Source organism: Phocoena sinus, chromosome 13 (assembly GCF_008692025.1).
Source record: "Phocoena sinus isolate mPhoSin1 chromosome 13, mPhoSin1.pri, whole genome shotgun sequence".
Lineage (NCBI taxonomy): Eukaryota > Metazoa > Chordata > Mammalia > Artiodactyla > Phocoenidae > Phocoena > Phocoena sinus.
Window position 1 is genome coordinate 24,657,681 of NC_045775.1, and position 21,667 is coordinate 24,679,347.

The 21,667-nt window shown below is 49.9% G+C and overlaps 1 protein-coding gene across 1 annotated transcript in view; it reads right to left on the minus strand.

Annotated features, from left to right (window-relative positions):
- Positions 1-4,275: 4,275 nt before the first annotated feature.
- GALNT14 (polypeptide N-acetylgalactosaminyltransferase 14) overlaps positions 4,276-21,667 on the minus strand; it is a 224,826-nt gene continuing 207,434 nt past the window's right edge. Inside the window, exons 12-13 of the mRNA XM_032652922.1 lie at positions 5,652-5,771; positions 4,276-4,430 (exon numbers count right to left, since the gene is read on the minus strand). Of these exons, the coding sequence (XP_032508813.1) occupies positions 4,394-4,430; positions 5,652-5,771 (157 nt within the window). The 3' untranslated portion in view covers positions 4,276-4,393. The remainder of the gene's footprint in view (positions 4,431-5,651; positions 5,772-21,667) is intronic.

Here is a 21,667-nt window from a genome sequence, read left to right on the forward strand (position 1 = left end):
TCTGGTAGCTATAGCCAGGAGGTAATTAGGAAGTAGTACGAAAGAATCACGGGCTTATCCTCTCACTCACTCACAGAAATTTATTGAGGGTCTACGCTAAGACATGGTCCCAGAGCCAGTGGGAAAGACAGTGGTGACAGCTAATTATAGCACTAAGGAATTTTGGTCTGAGCTGACACAGGAAAGCCCCCTTCCACAAATACCTATAAATATTGGATAAAATTCAATTAAACAATTTGAAATCACAGCTGCATTTGAAAGGAAGGAAAGAGAAATTCCAGATTCCAAAGATGAGTGGGAACTCAAAGCCAGCATGGTGAATGAGAGCTGAAAGGGAGTGGAAGCCAGATATCTGTGCAATCTGGACTGGGGTTTCAACACCCCAGTGGAGGCAGATATGAAGACCACAGCTTCATCAGTGGCTGGGGCCAGAAATGGGACCCTACACTACACTTAAGTGGGTGCTCAGAAGGGCTAAACAAACCCCACCTACCAGCGGGCATGGCAGCAGGACAACAATTTGGGTAGAGGAAAGGTAATCTGCAAAGGATCAAAATCCAAGAGGGTGCCAAGCACAGATGTGGGGTCCAAATTCACTGAACTTTCACAGTGTGGAAACTACAATTGGAAAAATCAGTGTACATACTGGTTTGAACTCAATGGAACCCAACAGAGGCAAACTTGAACCTTCCCTGAGGCATGCTTCCACAGCCCAGAGGAAATAACTCCTGCTGAAGATGAGCTCACACAGAGAAATTACACAGTACATAAGAAAACAAACTGCCAAGAGAGTGTCTCAGATTCAATATGGCACCCAGCGTGGCCACCTAAGCTGACTCCAGAACTACTGAAAAACTCCCGTTTCTGCCCATCCACTCAACACCATCATCCCTCCAACTCTAATCCAGGTACTGGAGAGTGCCTGAAGCCCCTGTCTCTCTTCTTTCCAGTTCATAAATGTATACAACGCATGTATAAATTCCCTTTCATTTAATTCACACACCACACTATTTAGATACCTAGGAGCCCACACGGCTCACGTCTGTTCGCGCTAGCCAGAGGCAACCAGTGGTGAGGCGTTTCTGCCACACCTGGCCACACTCTCGCCCGGCAGTGTGATCAGACTGCTCCAGAGTGGTGACTCCCCAAGCTGGGTTTGGGGTCTCTATCTTGCTAGCCCATAAGATATGAAGAGAGTCGGTCCTTTTCTGCTTTCAGATGCTGATGTCATTGACAAGCTTTCACTTTCACTTTCACCCACAATACTGCTGGCCTACACAGTGAGGCGTTCCAGGTTCCTGAAATCTGGCATTCAAACTGAACGAGCAGAGTTGACCGAGGACTCTAATTCAGCACCCACTAAAAGACCTTACTGCCCGGCAAAGCTTGGCCACCCTTGCTCTGCTGCATCATTGCAGGACACAGGAATCTCAGACTGGGGCAGGTTGCCGTCCCACCCAGGAATCATCAGCTTTGTCTTGAATCGGTGGAGCTTTGGAACTGCTGCTATTCTTGCTTTTAAATCACAAATTACTCTTGCTTTGGCTCCATCACCATCAACTTACTGAAGAGAGGGTATTTGGATAACCCTACACAGTTATAGGGATCCATATTGGCTTTTTTTTTTTTTTTTTTTTTTTTTTGCGGTACGCGGGCCTCTCACTGTTGGCGCCTCTCCCGTCGCGGAGCACAGGCTCCGGATGCGCAGGCTCAGCAGCCATGGCTCACGGGCCCAGCTGCTCCGCGGCATGTGGGATCTTCCCGGACCGGGGCACGAACCCACACCCCCTGCGTCAGCAGGCGGACTCTCAACCACTGCGCCACCAGGGAAGCCCTGGCATCAGTTTTTAAGTTCTGCTTTCCACTAAGGAGGTCGTAAGACACATACCCTGCAGCTCAAATGTGAACCTTTGGTGTCTCCATTAGCAAACTACCCCCCGACGTCCTTCACGGAGTCTTTGTTACTGTCCCAGCTTCTTTTACTAGTAAGAGGAAGGTCAGTGGGATCCCCGAGCCTTAGCTTTTCTGCCACATCTAAGCAGCTGAGATTAAAAAATAAAATGTTTGTCCCTCTGGGGCAGAGGCCTCCGTTCCTGTTTCCCCATTTCCGTGGGTATTCAACAGAGACCTATGGCCACCTACACTCTGTGACTTTACAGGGCGAGTAAAAGGAGCAAGGTCCCTTCCTCTTGGACAAGGAGTCGTGTTTCCAATCACACCCGGAGGAAAATATTCACTGAGAGCTTCATGTGCCTGACTCAGCGCTGGGGCTAAAGTAAGTCACGAGCCAGCTTTCCCGCCACCGGGGAACTCCCAGACAGGCACAGCTACAGAGGGAGACGAGGACACGGATGGGGACAATACCAGCTCCTTTAGTTATTTCAGTGCAGAATCTGTTTTCCCCTATTTAGGGGAGAGGGCGCTGGTGAAACTGTCTGTTCTTTCTTCTCTGCAAAACTGGTTTAAACCCGGTGGCCCTGTAGCTTGAGCAGCCAGCAGAACTTCTATAGGTGTCTTTATCACATGGCCTCCTCGCCTTTCCACAGTGGGGCGTGAGCCAGCCCCACAGAACAGTCAAATCGTAACTAAAGAAGGCAATAGGAGGATTGCACAAACAAATCCAACCACCCGAGGACATGCTGGACCTGCACTCAGCCCTTCACTCTCCATGTCTGCAGTAGTCCACAGTCATGGATTTTTTAATGATGAGCTTGAACAAGGGGCATCACGGAAGGCTTTCTGGATGAAGGGGAGACAGACACCTGTTCGGGGTATAAGATGGGAGATGGATTCCGAAGTGGATCCAAATGGCCCCCACCTCCTGGTACCAGCTCTCCTGTGTAATCCTCTCCCCTTGAGTGTGGCTGGGCCTAGAGGCTCACTTCTCTCAAATAGAATGTGGGAGGTAACTTGTGAGACGAGGTTGGAAAGGACTGTGACTTCCGTCTTGCTGGTACTCTTGCCTTCCTGGCTTGCTTGGCTTGGTGGCTGGGTTAGAGAGGCCAACATGGCAAGGAACTGAGGGCAGCTTCTGGCCAACAGCGAAGAGCCACATCCTACCAACAACCACTGCCACACCTTGATTGCAACCTTTCAAGTCACCCTGAAGCAGGGGAGCCAGGTAGGCTATGCCGCATAGAAACTGTGCGATCAGAGATGTGTGTTGCTTTAAGCTGCTAAGTTTTGGGGTCATTTGTTTCTCGGCGATAGATAGCTAAAACCATTACTAATTAGCACATGGTGAACTTACCTTGGCTGAGAATGTACAGGCAATTCCAGGAACTTTTAAACAACATGGGTTGGTTCTTTTCTTAAAGCCTAGTTACTAAGAATGCACAACCACCATACCCAATTCCCAGAACACACTGCGGATTTGTTAGAGGAAGAAACTCTCACACCGATGGCCACAGACTATAAAGCCATCAGGGCCCACAGAGACGCCTAGAGCAGTGATTCCAACCAGGGAGGAGCCTGGACCCTGCCCTGGACCTACCACAGTGGGATCCCCACAGGTAGACCCTAGGGCTGCTGAATTGATACAGTTTCCCCAGATGAGACAGACTGTGTATCCCTAGGTAGGAAACACTGCTGTCCTTCGCGCCCCCCCCCCCCCCCACTTGATGTAACAGGAGATGAAGGGCCAGAGAAGTTACGTGTCTTCTCCAGGTGGCACTGCCTGCCAGCGGCAGTTCAGGATCAGAGGGCAGGTTTCCCATCTCTCCGTCCTCTTTTTCCACCCCCAACAAGGCCCCACCACCTGCCCACCCCGACTCAAAGGAGAACTCAGCCTAGCTCTGAGCTACCCTAAGTGGAAACAAAGGAGGCGAGACACAGACAGAACTTCCACGGTTCCTTTATTTGTTTTGAAAAGCACCTCCGCCCTTCGTCTCTCAGTCGAGTCCTGGCCTAGTGACGACGAAGGCTGCTCTCTCTGGCCTCTTTCGTTAAGACAGGGAACCACATCAACACTTCCCATCAGATCTCTGCCTCCAGGTACCGTGCAGGGGCAGACCCAGCCAGGACTGGAACTTAACGGCCTTGAGAACACGGGGATCTGTCTGTCTCTGAGTTGCTCGTGGCTTGCAATCTCTTCCTGCATCCTCCCTGACAGCCGTTCCTGTCCTGGGGGCGGGGGGGGGGGGGGGGTCTGCCTTCGCCTCCCCATTCAGGGCTTCTGCAGTAGTTCGGGGCTGCCTGCAGCCTGGTTTCCAGTCCGATTCTCATCCGGGGAAGCGCCACCCCACAACCCCTGTCGGTTCCGACACGGATCTTCAAGAGCTCACCAGGTCCCAGTGCTGGCTCATAAGTGAGGACTCACACGGATTGACAACGATCTCCCTGCCGCTCTCAGTGCCATCGCCAAGCATGTCCGTGTCTAGGCAGAGGTGGGATGCTACATGCTCGATGCGGGAACCAGTCTTGCTCCATTGCTGGGAAGATGGAGAGGGGAGAGGATGAACCAGAATTCTCCGGCTAAGGTCCTGGGTCCTAGCAATAGTATTGGGAGTTCCAGCGTAATCAGAAATGTTGACACCACATGGCTAGGGTCATCCAGAGACTTGACTTCACGGTCTCATGGAGGAAGAAAACTGCAACTAATTGCCTTGCCAGGTATTGTTGTTGGTTTTCTTTTTTTTTTTTTTTTTTATCGGATTAAAAAGAGTAAAAGCGAAATCAATATGTTTGCTAGGAAAAGTCATTAGAAGGCAATAACGTTCCAAGCCATAGGCCAGAAAATGTGACGCGGGTCAGTCACGGGAGCAGCTAAAGAAATGATCCACGCTCGGTATCTGCACCGTCATGAAGAAGCGGGTGAGAATGAAGAGGGGGGATGGCGAGGCAGCGGGGGGGAGGGGCTCCTGGGCAGCACCTGAAGCCGAACCTCTGCTCCTCCAAAGTGCTTCAGCGCACGAGGGGCCCAAGTAGAGAGGGGGGTCTCGTGCTGCTGCTTCCCAGACTTCACCTCACTGGACAAGGAGGGAGGGGATGGACACGTATTGGGGAGCTACCACTGACCAGGTATCATGGATCATCTCAGTGAATTGCTCTAAACAGCTACCCTGTGCGATGGGCATCATCAACCTCATTTCATAGAGGAGGAAACTGAAGCTCAGAGAGGTCCAGTAACCTGCCAAGGGTCACACAGCCAGCGAGCCATGAAAATGGATATTTGAATCTCGGTCTCTCTAACACCAGGACCCAGTTGGCAGGAAACTGAGTGGAGCCAACACTGTGCCACCAGAGAAACTGGGCACAAGGTACATCCAGAGCGCTATGAACTTTGCTGGACGTCCTGCCAGAGGCCAAGGCCCCCGAAGGCAGCGGTTCGAGTCCTGTTCATCCTTGTGGCCCCTCAGGCTCCGTCCCAGTATGCTCCTGCTCTGGGATCCTGGGTGGGCGTCGGAGCAAGACAGGGCAGTACAAGATACACATGCAAGCTGAGGTATAGCGCGGTCAATAGGCTTTCACACGGCAGCAGATCGCTGCTGCGGGCACCACGGAATGTATCAGAGGCCCCTCCCTCCCTCTCCTAACCAGAGGACCTCTTCCTTATCAACCCTTCCTCCTCTGAAGCTTCTCTCTTTTCCTGCACACGAGACTTAGACCTACACCGGCGGCCACGTCCCAGGGCAGACGCGCTGAGCACTTACCTGTCTGTCATCTCCATTCTTGCAAAGGACAAGAACCACCGGGGCGCCAGGGAACAAGGTGATGACTGACAGGCACAGCTCCTCCTGGAGGATCTGCTGGGTGTATGTGAAGGCCCAGATCTGGAGGGGAAGAGGCCAGAAAGGGTCACCTCAGCATGCTTGGAAGCCACCCCTGCTGGGATAGTACTGTGCCTACATGTGACAATTAGCACAGCTTGGTACGAAGCACCGGGCGGGGCGGGGGCGGGGGGGGGTCCTAGCGGGAATCGACTGTCAACAGGTCACCTGGGAAAATGCTACTCAAGAGCCAGAGATTCTTGGGTCACACCCTCGGTGAAGTCCCCGCCCCTCTCCCAAGAAGGGGACTGGCCTGGGGCATGCAGGCTGCCTCTGAGAGGCAAGGACCAATTCTGGGCTTTGGGCAGGAGACTGAAGGACACCCCGGCCGAACTGCATGGTCTCCAGTTTCTCCGTTTGGATTGGTGTCTGTTCCCCACACTTGACATTTCACATAGCTACCGGGCAGGTCACAGCCCCATCCTCCCAGCTGTCTTTAGAAAGTCCCTTCTTTGAAAAGGAGTCCAAATTGGCGCCCTGAGAACGTGAGAGTTGTGACAAGAGGCAGATGGAGGGGCAAAGGGAATGAGGAGGGGGTGGGAGAGGAGAAGGAAGGAGAGAAGGAAGTTGTGAGAAATAAAATCATTCCAAGAGGGCACATGCACGCCAGCACTCCAGGAGAACAGAGCACTTGGCCCCGGAGCTCCTGCAGGGGGAGCAGCTAAGGAATCGGATGGACATGCAGAGTTCTGACGGAGGCGAAGGGAACGGGGCATTCGGTGAGGTTCATTACGAGGAAGGAGGAACGTTTCCTTCAAGCGCCAGAGACCAGAGAGCAACCAACTGCTGAAGCAGCCCGGGCCACCACCCAGCTCTTCGATCAGAGGCGGAAATGCTGTCATAATAGTTGTCAAATGTGAACCTTCAAGAGGTTTTTCCTAGGTTGTAAAACAGGGATAACATCTGTCCTTTGTCTTATCATGGGGCCGAGAAGACTTGTGAATCGGATGCCCCGAGGGGAGCTGCAGAGAGGACCCCTTTAAGGGCTGTACCTCTCCTCTTCCACGACACCCTTACCGTCCAGTGGACCTTCTGTCCCTGCACCAGGCCACTTGGTGTCGAGAGACGACCTAGACCAGAAAGTACTCCCTGGGGAGTGGATGGAAATAGAGACGAACAAAGACTGGCTGTGAGTTGAGAATTCCTGAAGCCTGGGGATGGGTACATGGGGGTTCTTCATACTCTTCCACTGAGTTCGATTTCTGTATCTGTTCAGTTTTTTTTTTTAATAATAAAACGTTAGGAAATGTACTCTTCTGGCCTTGTGAACATCACCATGCTATGCAAACCATTTGCCTTCCTCCAGGGTAAGATGCAACGGGAAGACGCCTGTATGCATGGAGGTAACGTCGGAACCATGACAAGATGGCTAATAGCGGCTCACATTTCTTGAGCACCTACTATGTGCCAGGCACTGTTCTGGGAGCTTTACACATGTTAACTTAATCACAAGACTCCAATTAGGTAGGTGTTGTCATTATTCCCCTTTTACAGATGAGGAAGGTAAGGCTCAGAGAGGTTATCCTAAGTCAGGTACAGAAAGTGGCCCCTGCACCCACTCTCCCCAACAGCTCTACTTGAGCTACTGCTGCCGCTGGGGTCATGGCTCATTCCGGGCCCTTTGATTCAGTTTAATCTCGGGAGACCCCTCCTCCAGGTCGTAAATATTAAAACGATAGATCAGCTCCTCCTTGGCAGGAGATAGCTGGCAGGAGCTTCCTCCTCTTGGCCACTTCCCAGTGGCAGCCCCTGTGAGAAGGGAAACCAAGGTCACAGCCCGTGTCGGGGGCCAGGGAGGGGGCAGACCAGAGAGTAGGCCCCTCCCCTGACACTGATGGGAACCGGGCAAGAGTATGAACGGAGGTCCACCCGCCGCGGACGCCACACCAGACCAGGGGACACGCGTGGCGCTGGCTTCCAGCCTGGGCTGCCCCCCTTTACTTCCCACCCCACCTCTGTCCCCCACTGTGAACTCCCAGCCTGCATCTATCTCCCTGCTTGGTCACTCCCCTCTCAAGGGTCCCCCTAGGGCCTGGGTTTGTGGACCTGGGACACAGTCCATCCTCTGGAATGGACCCAGGGGAGAGAGATCCATGCAAGTCCTGAAATCAGGCTCGGGTCATTAGGGTGGCGGATTTTGGGGTCCTACACATTTGGGGAGTGTAATGTAGAAGGTAGACACAGGTCCTAGGCGTGAGCCCTGAGAATTCCTTGGCCTGTGGTGCGGGGGGAGAGTAGGGCCCAGGTACAAGGGCAGGGCTGCCAGGGGGCCATTTGCCCAGGCCCACCGCACCACTGGCCTCAATGTTAGACTTCTGCATTGCCTGGAAATGAGGATAAACACACAGTCACCATATGGAAAGAAGATGAGGCTCATCGCTCCGTCCCACTACCCGACCACACAGCTTGCAGTGAACCATGAATTTGCATCTTAAAAATAAACCCTGGGGCTTCCCTGGTGGCGCAGGGGTTGAGAGTCCACCTGTCGATGCGGGGGACACGGGTTCGTGCCCCGGTCCGGGAAGATCCCACATGCCGCGGAGCGGCTGGGACCGTGAGCCATGGCCGCTGAGCCTGCGCGTCCGGAGCCTGTGCTCCGCAATGGGAGAGGCCACAGCAGTGAGAGGCCCGCCTACCACACACACACAAAAAATAAACCCCGTAATTATCTTATGATCACTACAATACACTAGCTTTGTGTTTTTTATGTTAAAAGCATTAACTGATTAAATATAAAAACTTAAAATATACCACAATTGCTGGTAGCCCATTTTGGCACTTCCTTTTTTTTTTTTTTGCAGTACACGGGTCTCTCACTGTTGTGGCCTCTCCCGTTGCGGAGTACAGGCTCCAGACGCGCAGGCTCAGCGGCCATGGCTCACGGGCCCAGCCGCACCGCGGCACGTGGGATCTTCCCGGACCGGGGCACGAACCCGCGTCCCCTGCATCGGCAGGCGGACTCTCAACCACCGCGCCACCAGGGAAGCCCTTGGCACTTCTTTTTGAATATCCTAGGGGCTTCAAAAACCAGAAGTGCTGAGGATGGCATGGGGTAGGGTGGGGAGTGGTGGTCCTTTTAACTCTGAGACACCCCATCCACAAATGCCTTCCGGGAAGGAATGTATATGGTACCCTGGGGGCTCTGAGGAAACCACCTCGAGACGCCTGGGGGAGAACGTGCACAGGCACAGACAGGTATTGAAGCCCTCATACTACGTGGACTTTCCATTAGCTGGTGCTATACTGGCATTGAAATAATTCAGCCTCGCAATTCCCCAGAGGGACGCAGCTCTGTGGCCACACATATGCAAGAGAAGAGAGTTAAGGGGGAAGCAGAACATGGGAGCAGATGGGGAAGGAAGCAAGGAGAGGTTTTCCGATTCCTATTCTGCGGCCTGTCAGGCTTTGCAGAATGGTCGGTGATGAATGGGTTTATTAAATGAATCTCAGAGTCAGAAATGAATTCAAGAAGGCGGCAGTGGTTGCTCAGGCTGGCCTGGCCTCGATCGGTGAGCACTGGCGGCTCCATTTCGGGGACTGGCAAAGTCACAGCCTTCAACCCAATGCACACAGACAAGGCCATATCCACGGAAGCTAACCCAGAGGCCATCCTGGAGGTGGTGTGGGATGCCTCGCCCCTCTGGGACGGGCTGGTAAGGAGTCGAGGAGGAGGCAGTCCATTCCTGGCCCTCCAGCCTCTTTGCTGCTGCCCTGGAAGAGGGGAACTGATGCTGGGGAGGGGATGGTCCAGGCCGGACAGCCTGAAGGCCTTCTGTGCTCGGAGGAAGTCTCTGGAGCTGCCAGTGTGGGTGGGAGACAGGAGTGACCCGTCTCTGGGGGAGGAGACTTCTCGCTAGTAAATGCTCACCTGGCCATGGCAGCTAGCCTGGGGCTTACTGTCCTGCACTGGCTGGAGAAGCAGAGAGGAAAGATTTTCTTCAGAGGAGATACCTGAAGGAGTTAAGTTCTGAAGGGAGCAGGCATGAAGCTAAGCTGGGGGCCAAGCGCAGTGGCTGATCTTAGAATGGTCCAGAGCCACCGCCAGTAGGCAAGGGCACTGCTTTCCAGCTGGGGTGCTTTTGCCCCTAGCCACCTACCCAGGGGACAGCTGGCAGTGTCTGGAGGCATTGTTATGACTAGGTCGGGGCTGTTACTGACACCTAGTGGGTGTGGTCAGGGATGTTGCTAAACATTCTACAATGCACAGACAGTCCCTGCAACAAAGAATTACCAACTGTGCTGAGGTTGAGAAACCCTAGCCTAGCCTTTTTTTTTTAGTTTTTGTTGGATATAGTTGCTTTACAATGTTGTGTTAGTTTCTGCTGTACAGCAAAGTGAATCAGCTATCTGTATACACATAACCCCTCTTTTTTGGGTTTCCTTCCCATTTAGGTCGCCACAGAGCACTGAGTAGAGTTCCCTGTGCTATGCAATAAGTTCTCATTACCTAGCCTAGTCTTAAGAGTTTGGTATCTGGAGGCGGCAGGGCCGTGTCTGAACCCTGCTCTGGCGCTACTAGCATATGACCTGGGTAGCCTTGGTCACCTCCGCTAAGCCTGCTGTGAAACCCCCATCTGTGAAATGGGGGTTATTGTGAAGCTGAAACAAGCAGATGCTCGTGGAGCACTCAGCCCGCTGCCCAGCCCCTGGAGGAGAGTCTCCGTGAACCATCTTTTTCCAACACATGGGAAGGAGTGGTTGGATGAGGACAGAGAAACATTGCCATGTGGACAGACGTTAGGGGGCTGTGTTTTCCTTAAAGCAGAAGCATACATCATTTTCTGCTGGTGGTGAGTTCCCTGTTCAAAAATTCTCCCGTGTGGGGGAGAGTAAACAACGGAGAAGAAACAGTGGATGGGAGGCAGCCCTGCTTGCTGTGCTGTGGTTAGACGGCCAAAATAACTCGGTGCCGAGGGACGCTTCTGTTCTTGATTGTTCACCTTCTGTTGTCTACGTGACCCTCACAGCCACCCTGGGAAGTAGGTACGATTGGATGGAAGGCGGACTGAGGTCAGTGGTTGCTCTGGGCAATGCCAGGGGCAGACCCTGGGGTTGACTGTGAATGCGGGACCTCCCTGGTGAGACGGGATCTGAGCCAAGCGCGTCCAAGGCCACGGGCTGGCCTCAAACCTCGTAGGCCACACAGGGCATTGCCCTCGTGCATCGAACACGCCCTGAAGCCTGCTTCAGACAAGATGCTGGGAACGAATGAGTGGGTTCAAGCGAACATTTAGTTCAGCCGACCTCTTGATGCACCCGTATGGCTGCGGGATCCCCCAGATGCACCGACTGGCTGTGCGGGGGACCTTCAGCACCCGCAGGGACAGAGCTCAGCCGTGCCCTGGTGGGGGCCCTCTGACCAGGGGCGGCTCTGAGACACACTCCTCTCCTTCAACTGGGACTAGACTCACTTTGGGGATCTTTGTTTCCAGTCCGTCGTGTCCTTTCCTCCCAAGCTGTAAGAATACACCCAGTACATATTGTATTAGGCCAGGCTGTTGGACTCTGGAGTGACTGCTGGGGCTAAGACCCTGGCTCGCTTGTTTTTTAACCCCATAAACTTGGGTGAGTTACTTAACTCTGCGCCTCAGTCCCCTCAGCTGTGAAATGCAGATCACAGCAGCCCCGTACTCGGAGGGTAACACATATACGTGCCCAGTATGGTGCTGAACAGGGAGCAAGTGCTCAGTTACTCTCCGCCCGTTGGCTGTGATAGTGGAGGATGCCAACAGGAGGAGAGACGGCCCTGGAGATCCTCCTTTGGAAAACTGCCTTTGCTTTGCCTCCCAGGACAGATGCCGGAGAGGCAGTCGTGATGGGGCCATTCCCAAGGGTGTGCTGAGAAAGCCGGGGAGGAAGGGTGGTATCAGGCAGGGAAGGTGACTGCTGGCAACCTGTCCCACTGGCAGACTCACCGAGAGGTGCCAATGTGGGTCTGGGTTTGGGGAAAGAGCTTTGATCTTCATCTCACCCACCCAGGCTATCTAGTGGCCTGCATGCTTCCTTCACAAGCCAGTAGCCTGAATTGCTGGGGATCCAGGGGGGAGGACACACTAAAACGTTTTTCATTTATGTTTTTTCTCTTTCTTTAAATTGGGATACAGTGAGATTGGTGCATCTGTCTTCTTTCTATCTTTCACAAATATTTTTCTAGGGAATCCAATAAAATTGAGAGGAAACCTACTACCCAGAAGGCTTCTGGGGCTTCACACATTTACAAACTGATGCTGTATTTCTCTTTCTACCCAAGGCATCAGGTTGCTGCCATCTTGAATACACACCCAGGTTAGATATTTTGTTCCCAAGGTTGACAAACCAGCCAAAGAAAGGGAAGGGAGGGAGGGTGAGGGATGGATGGGGCTGCGGTGGAGCAGGGTCGTGAGCCAGCATTGGAGCCAGAGGACAGCCATGGTTGGACGGTCTGCTTTCAACAATGAGGACAGCCACGTGCACGGGGACACGCCACCTGGAGAGTCAGTGGCCAGCTGGAAGCAGAGCTCAGGGCCCCCGAGCCCCATCCTCTGCTGCTCTTTCACCCCACGTGTTGAAGACGCCGGAATCTACCACCCAAATAACCTGAGCCTGATTTCAGGACTTGCATGGATCTCTCTCCCCTGGGTCCGTTCCAGAGGATGGACTGTGTCCCAGGTCCACACACCCAGGCCCTCGGGGAACCCTTGAGAGGGGAGTGACCAAACAGGGAGACGCAGGCTGGGAGTTCACAGTGGGGGACAGAGGTGGGGTGGGAAGTAAAGGGGGGCAGCCCAGGCTGGAAGCCAGCGCCACGCGTGTCCCCTGGTCTGGTGTGGCGTCCGCGGCGGGTGGACCTCCGTTCATACTCTTGCCCGGTTCCCATCAGTGTCAGGGGAGGGGCCTACTCTCTGGTCTGCCCCCTCCCTGGCCCCCGACACGGGCTGTGACCTTGGTTTCCCTTCTCACAGGGGCTGCCACTGGGAAGTGGCCAAGAGGAGGAAGCTCCTGCCAGCTATCTCCTGCCAAGGAGGAGCTGATCTATCGTTTTAATATTTACGACCTGGAGGAGGGGTCTCCCGAGATTAAACTGAATCAAAGGGCCCAGAACGAGCCATGACCCCAGCGGCAGCAGTAGCTCGAGCAGAGCTGTGGAGCCAGGTCTCCAAATCCTGCCTTACTTCCAAATCCTCACTTACTAGTGTATGACCTTGGAGAATTCTCTCCAGGTCTCAGGTTCATCATCTGCAAAACGAGGATAATAGTAACACCTGCTTAATCGGCTTGACGTGGCCTCTCAGAGACAGAGAGGCAGGGGCAGGAGAGAAGGGGAACGAGTCACATGAAGGGGTCTGAGGGGCAGATGCAACTTCTCTGGACAGGCCAAGAGGCAGGACAAGCTGAGAGATGCAAGAGGGGAGAAGAGGCAAAGGAAGGTTATCACATTAGCAGGAGGCGCTGGGAAGGAGGACGACGGGACGGGTAGTTTACGTAGGAAAGAGCAGCAGACACCGAAAGCATGAGAAACGTAGTGTAAGTCAGTCCTGCAAGGGTATATACTCCACGCACACACGTGCACACGCCCAGAAACACATGCACACGCCCACACGCCCACACACTTGGGGGACGAGCCTAGCTGAAATTGCTATGCGGATTTCTATCAGTGGGTTCAACACCTTCAGAATACTTGGACCGGCACCCCAGGCCTGCTGTTGGCCGCGCGTCCCGCTAGGAGAGGGCTGTGTCTAACCCGGCGTAATCCCATCCAGCACCCCAGCATGCAGCCTGGTGCCCAGGGCACCGTGCACACTCGGTGGGTGTCATCTGTTGAAGGGAACTGAACATCGTCCTGTCTCCTGTGTTCTTCCCATATCCTGAATTCGCACTGCCGCCACACACACCCAACTGTTCTCTCCAAAGCACAGAGGAGTGACAGCTGGGCACGATTTTCTACAAAAGAACTCTTTGCTCACTTGAACAGTTACTCTGCTAAACCTTAGTCTCCCACAGCGACAGCTTTCTCCTCTCCCCTTTCTCACTCCGCTGGGATGTCAGCCAGAATAAGTGCCACTCTCCTCTAGTCAAATAAAGGCCTGGCAGCTTCTCCCTGGGCCAGGCTATTGGGTGGCCCCTCCCTGAGACCAGAGATCCCATGGCTCCCCCCGCCACCTTCCTTATGCAGCCAGAGACATTAAGTACCAGAAAAACCCCTACTTTGCTAGAAACAGATGCGGCAAACTTCTGTCTCAGGGAAAGGGGGATGATAACATTTTGGCTGTTTGCGATCCCCCATGAGCAGGGCCCACACATAGATTCAGAAGACAGGGATGTGTGTTATCTACTCACACATTCTACAAAATGCCACTGACAAGTGGTATCATTCTCAACCAGGCTGCCACACCTAAAGTGAAGCCGACACCTCTGTTTCCTTCCCCTTTTCCTGTCTGACTCAGGCAGCCCCCTTCCGTGTCTTGCTGGAGCGGAGATTATTTTTGGAAAAAATCTCAGCAAGCTGGAGGCTGGTGGTGCAATGCCTCAAATGCCAGGCTGAGAGTGTGGGTTTCTGTGGTAGACAATGGGGAGCCATTGAAGGCTGCATGGAGATGGGGAACAATGGTTTGGTGATCACATGTTACTGGAGGCTGTGGCCAGAATCTAACACAGTGTTTCCCAAGCAGGGTGGTTTTGGCCCCCAGGGGCATTTGGTAAAGCCTGGAGACAGCTTTGACTGGCAATGACTGGTATGTATGGGGTGCTCCTGGCATCTGGTGGGCAGAGACCAGGGATGCTGCTAGACGGCCTACAGTACACAGGACGGTCCCTACCACAAAGAGTGACCCAGCCCCAAATGTCAAGAGTGCCGAGGCTGAGGGCCGCTGATCTGGCATGAAGAAGTGAATGTTGGGGCCAAGAGCAGCTATTCTGAGGGGAGAAGGGACGGGATTTGCAGGAATGGGGGATGTGGGAGAAAGAGGAGCCATGGAAGACGGACAGGAGAGAATTAGTGGCATGATGAGGTGGCCGGGGAGCCTGACAGGCGCTTGGAGCCATCTGTTGGCTTGAGTTTCCGAGGCATTTGTTGTGGTTGTGGACTCACTAGATCACCCTGTGTTTGAGAGAGAGAGTCCGGCAGGGATGTCTAAGTGTAAACCCGCCATCCTGGAGCCATCTCCTGGGCTCTCACAGCCTCCTACCCCTGAGGATAAAAGTCAATCTCCTCAGCTGGGAAAAGGGGCCATGACGCACCTCTTCCCTCCTCTCCAGTCTTACCTTTGCTGCTCCCTCACCATTCTACCCCTCTGACCACAATCTCCCTGCAGCCTTTCAAAGGCATCCTGGCTCCCAGCCCCGGGCCTTGGTACATGCTGGATTTGCCCACCTGCCCTTTCTTCCCTTCGTGACCTGGCCTATTTCTACTCATCTCTCAGGATACAGCTCATTTTCAGGTCCTCTGGGAAGACTTCCCCAATCCTTGTGTAGAAGTTGGATATCATCTCTCTGCACTTCTATAGCACTGTGGACCAAACTCTCTCCAGGACAGAGATTATATCAAAATGGCTGCTGACTTGCTTCTTTTTTGCATTAGATCCCTCGAGGGGCCATGGTGGCCTGCAACCTAGCCCTTCACCTGTGCATCTCCACAGTCAACAGAGGACATAGACGTTTGTTGAGTGAATGAATGAATAAATGAATGAATTCATGGATGGATGAAGTTACAGAATTTGTGAATCAAGAAAACAGAGGAGGAGGGGGGAAGATGGCAGAAGAGTAAGACACGGAGATCACCTTCCTCACCACAAATATATCAGAAATACATCTACACGTGTAACAGCTCCTACAGAACACCTACTGAACACTGGCAGAAGACCTCAGACCTCCCAAAAGTCAAGAAAGACCCCACGTACCTGAGTAGGGCAAAAGAAAACAGAATAAACAGAGACAAAAGAATAGAGACGGGACCTGCACCAGTGGGAGGGAGCCGTGAAGGAGGAAAGGTTTCCACACACTAGGAAGCCCCTTCGCGGGCGAGACTGCAGGTGGCGGAGGGGGGAAGCTTCGGAGCCGCGGAGGGGAGCGCAGCAACAGGGGTGCGAAGGGCAAAACGGAGAGATTCCCGCACAGAGGATCTGTGCCGACCGGCACTCACCAGCCCGAGAGGCTTGTCTGCTCACGGCCGGGGCGGGCGGGGCTGGGAGCTGAGGCTCGGGCTTCAATCGGAGCGCAGGGAGAGGGCTGGGGTTGGCGGCGTGAACACAGCCTGAAGGGGTTAGTGCACCACGGCTAGCCGGGAAGGACTCCGGGGAAAAGTCTGGAGCTGCCAAAGAGGCAAGAGACTTTTTCTTCCCTCTTTGTTTCCTGGTGCGCGAGGAGAGGGGATTAAGAGCGCTGCTTAAAGGAGCTCCAGAGACGGGCGCAAGCTGTGGCTAAAAGCACGGACCCCAGAGACGGGCAGGAGACACTAAGGCTGCTGCTGCCGCCACCAAGAAGCCTGTGTGCGAGCACAGGTCACTATCCACAACCCCCTTTGGGGGAGCCTGTGCAGCCCGCCACTGCCAGGGTCCCAGGATCCAGGGACAACTCTCCCGGGAGAATGCACAGCGCACCTCAGGCTGGTGCAACGTCCCGCTGCCCTCTGCCGCTGCAGGCTCGCCCCGCGCACTCCGTGCCCTCCCTCCCCTGGCCCGAGTGAGCCAGAGCCCCCGAATCAGCTGCTCCTTTAACCCCGTACTGTCTGAGTGAAGAACAGACGCCCTCCGGTGACCTACACGCAGAGGCGGGACCAAATCCAAAGCTGAGCCCCGGCAGTTGTGCGAACAAACAAGAGAAAGGGAAATCTCTCCCAGCAGCCTCAGAAACAGTGGATTAAAGCTCCACAATCAACATGATGTACCTGCATCTGTGGAATACATGAATAGACAAAGAATCATCCCAAATTAAGGAGGTGGACTTTGAGAGCAACATTTATGATTTTTTTCCCTTTTCCTCTTTTTGTGTGTATGTCTATGCTTCTGTGTGCGATTTTGTCTGTATAGTTTTGCTTTCTCCATTTGTCCTAGGGTTCTATCCGTCCGTTTTTTTTTTTTTTACTTTTCAAAAACTTTTTTTTCTTAATAATTATTATTTATTTTAATAACTTTATTTTATTTTATCTTACTTTATTTTATTTTCTTTTATCCTCTTTCTTTCTACTTTTTCTCCCTTTTATTCTGAGCCATGTGGATGAAAGGCTCTTGGTGCTGCAGCCAGGAGTCACTGCTGTGCCTCTGAGGTGGGAGAGCCAACTTCAGGACACTGGTCCACAAGAGACCTCCCAGCTCCACGTAATATCAAAGGCGAAAATCTCCCAGAGGTCTCTGTCTAAACACCAACACCCAGCTTCACTCAACAACCAGCAAGCTACAGTGCTGGACATCCTATGCCAAAAAACTAGCAAGACAGGAACACAACCCCACCCATTAGCAGAGAGGCAGCCTAAAATCATAATAAGTCCACAGACACCCCAAAACACACCACCAGACGTGGACCTTCCCACCAGAAAGACAAGATCCAGCCTCATCCACCAGAACACAGGCACTAGTCCCCTCCACCAGGAAGCCTACACAACCCACTGAACCAAATTTAGCCTCTGGGGACAGACACCAAAAACAACAGGAACTACGAACCTGCAGCCTGCAGAAAGGAGACCCCAAACACAGTAAGATAAGCAAAATGAGAAGACAGAAAAACATACAGCAGATGAAGGAGCAAGATAAAAACCCACCAGACCTAACAAATGAAGAGGAAATAGGCAGTCTACGTGAAAAAGAATTCAGAATAATGATAGTAAAGATGATCCAACATCTTGGTAATAGAATAGAGAAAATGCAAGAAACATTTAACAAGGACCTAGAAGAACTAAAGATGAAACAAGCAATGATGAACAACACAACAAATGAAATTAAAAATACTCTAGATGGGATCAATAGCCGAATAACTGAGGCAGAAGAACGGATAAGTGACCTGGAAGGTGGAAATGACTACTGCAGAGCAGAAAAAAGAAAAAAGAAAGAAAAGAACTGAGGACAGTCTCAGAGACCTCTGGGACAACATTAAACGCACCAATATTTGAATTATAGGGGTTCCAGAAGAAGAAGAGAAAAAGAAAGGGACTGAGAAAATATTTGAAGCGATTATAGTTGAAAACTTCCCTAATATGGGAAAGGAAATAGTTAATCAAGTCCAGGAAACACAGAGAGTCCCATACGGGATAAATCCGAGGAGAAACACACCAAGACATATATTAATCAAACTGTCAAAAATTAAATACAAAGAAAACATATTAAAAGCAGCAAGGGAAAAACAAAAATAACACACAAGGGAATCCCCATAAGGTTAACAGCTGATCTTTCAGCAGAAACTCTGCAAGCCAGAAGGCAGTGGCAGGACATATTTAAAGTGATGAAGGAGAAAAACCTATAACCAAGACTACTCTACCCAGCAACGATCTCATTCAGATTTGATGGAGAATTTAAAAACTTTACAGACAAGCAAAAGCTGAGAGAGTTCAGCACCACCAAACCAGCTTTAAAACAAATGCTAAAGGATCTTCTCTAGGCAAGAAACACAAGAGAAGGAAAAGACCTACAGTAACAAACCCAACACAATTAAGAAAATGGGAATAGGAACATACATATCGATAATTACCTTAAATGTAAATGGACTAAATGCTCCCACCAAAAGACACAGATTGGCTGACTGGATACAAAAACAAGACCCATATATATGCTGTCTACAAGAGACCCACTTCAGACCTAGAGATACATACAGACTGAAAGGGAGGGGATGGAAAAAGATATTCCATGCAAAGGGAAACCAAAAGAAAGCTGGAGTAGCAATTCTCATATCAGACAAAATAGACTTTAAAATAAAGACTATTAGAAGAGACAAAGAAGGACACTACATAATGATCAAGGGATCGATCCAAGAAGAAGATATAACAATTGTAAATATTTATGCACCCAACATAGGAGCACCTCAATACATAAGGCAAATACTAACAGCCATAAAAGGGGAAATCGACAGCAACACATTCATAGTAGGGGACTTTAACACCCTACTTTCACCAATGGAGATATCATCCAAAATGAAAATAAATAAGGAGACACAAGCTTTAAATGATACATTAAACAAGATGGACTTAATTGATATTTATAGGACATTCCATCCAAAAACAACAGAATACACATTTTTCTCAAGTGCTCATGGAACATTCTCCAGGATAGATCATATCTTGGGTCACAAATCAAGCCTTGGTAAATTTAAGAAAATTGAAATTGTATCAAGTATCTTTTCCAACCACAGCACTATGAGACTAGATATCAATTACAGGAAAAGATCTGTAAAAACACATGGAGGCTAAACAATACACTACTAAATAACAAAGTGATCACTGAAGAAATCAAAGAGGAAACAAAACAATACCTAGAAACAAATGACAATGGAGACACGATGACCCAAAACCTATGGGATGCAGCAAAAGCAGTTCTAAGAGGGAAGTTTATAGCAATACAATCCTACCTGAAGAAACAGGAAACATCTCGAATAAACAACCTAACGTTGCAACTAAAGCAATTATAGAAAGAAGAACAAGAAAATCCCAAAGTTAGCGGAAGGAAAGAAAATATAAAGATCAGATCAGAAATAAATGAAAAAGAAATGAAGGAAATGATAGCAAAGATCAATAAAACTAAAAGCTGGTTCTTTGAGAAGACAAACAAAATTGATAAACCATTAGCCAGACTCATCAAGAAAAAAAGGGAGAAGACTCAAATCAATAGAATTAGAAATGAAAAAGGAGAACTAACAACTGACACTGCAGAAATACAAAAGATCATGAGAGATTACTACAAGCAACTCTATGCCAATAAAATGGACAACCTGGAAGAAATGGACAAATTCTTAGAAATGCACAACCTGCCAAGACTGAAACACGAGGAAATAGAAAATATGAACAGACCAATCACAATACTGAAACTGAGACTGTGATTAAAAATCTTCCCAAAAACAAAAGCCCAGGACCAGATGTATTCACAGGCGAATTCTATCAAACACTTAGAGAAGAACTAACACCTATCCTTCTCAAAGTCTTCCAAAATATAGCAGAGGGAGGAACACTCCCAAACTCATTCTACAAAGCCACCATCACCCTGATAACAAAACCAGACAAGGATGTCACAAAGAAAGAAAACTACAGACCAATATTACTGATGAATATAGATGCAAAATTCCTCAACAAAATACTAGCAAACAGAATCCACCAGCACATTAAAAGGATCATACACCATGATCAAGTGGGGTTTATTCCAGGAATGCAACGATTCTTCAATATACGCAAATCAATCAATGTGATACACCATATTAACAAACTGAAGAATAAAAACCATATGATCATCGCAGTAGATGCAGAAAAAGCTTTTGACAAAATTCAACACCCATTTATGATAAAAACCCTCCAGAAAGTAGGAATAGAGGGAACTTTCCTCAACATAATAAAGGCCATATATGACAAACCCACAGCCAACATCATCCTCAATGGTGAAAAACTGAAAGCATTTCCACTAAGATCAGGAACAAGACAAGGTTGCCCCCTCGTACCACTCTTATTCAACATAGTTTTGGAAGTTTTAGCCACAGCAATCAGAGAAGAAAAGGAAATAAAAGGAATCCAAATCAGAAAAGAAGAAGTAAAGCTGTCACTGTTTGCAGATGACATGATATTCTACATAGAGAATCCTAAAGATGCTACCAGAAAACTACTAGAGCTAATCAATGAATTTGGTAAAGTAGCAGAATACAAAATTAATGCACACAAATCTCTTGCATTCCTATACACTAATGATGAAAAATCTGAAAGTGAAATCAAGAAAACACTCCCATTTACCACTGCAACAAAAAGAATAAAATACCTAGGAATAAACCTACCTAAGGAGACAAAAGACCTGTATGCAGAAAATTATAAGACACTGATGAAAGAAATTAAAGATGAAATAAATAGATGGAGAGATATACCATGTTCTTGGATTGGAAGAATCAACATTGTGAAAATGACTCTACTACCCAAGGCAATCTACAGATTCAATGCAATCCCTATCAAACTACCACTGGCATTTTTCACAGAACTAGAACAAAAAATTTCACAATTTGTATGGAAACACAGAAGACCCCGAATAGCCAAAGCAATCTTGAGAACGAAAAACGGAGCTGGAGGAATCAGGCTCCCTGACTTCAGACTATACTACAAAGCTACAGTAATCAAGACAGTACCATACTGGCACAAAAACAGAAATATAGATCAATGGAACAGGATAGAAAGCCCAGAGATAAACCCACGTACATATGGTCACCTTATCTTTGATAAAGGAGGCAGAAATGTACAGTGGAGAAAGGGCAACCTCTTCAATAAGTGGTGCTGGGAAAACTGGACAGGTACATGTAAAAGTATGAGATTAGAACACTCCCTAACACCATACACAAAAATAAGCTCAAAATGGATTCAAGACCTAAATGTAAGGTCAGAAACTAGCAAACTCTTAGAGGAAAACATAGGCAGAACACTCTATGACATAAATCCCAGCAAGATCCTTTTTGACCCACCTCCTAGAGAAATGGAAATAAAAAGAAAAATAAGCAAATGGGACCTAATGCAACTTCAAAGCTTTTGCACAGCAAAGGAAACCATAAACAAGATGAAAAGACAACCCTCAGAATGGGAGAAAATATTTGCAAATGAAGCAACTGACGAAGGATTAATCTCCAAAATTTACAAGCAGCTCAATAACAAAAAAACAAACAACCCAATCCAAAAATGGGCAGAAGACCTAAATAGACATTTCTGCAAAGAAGATATATAGACTGCCAACAAACACATGAAAGAATGCTCAACATCCTTA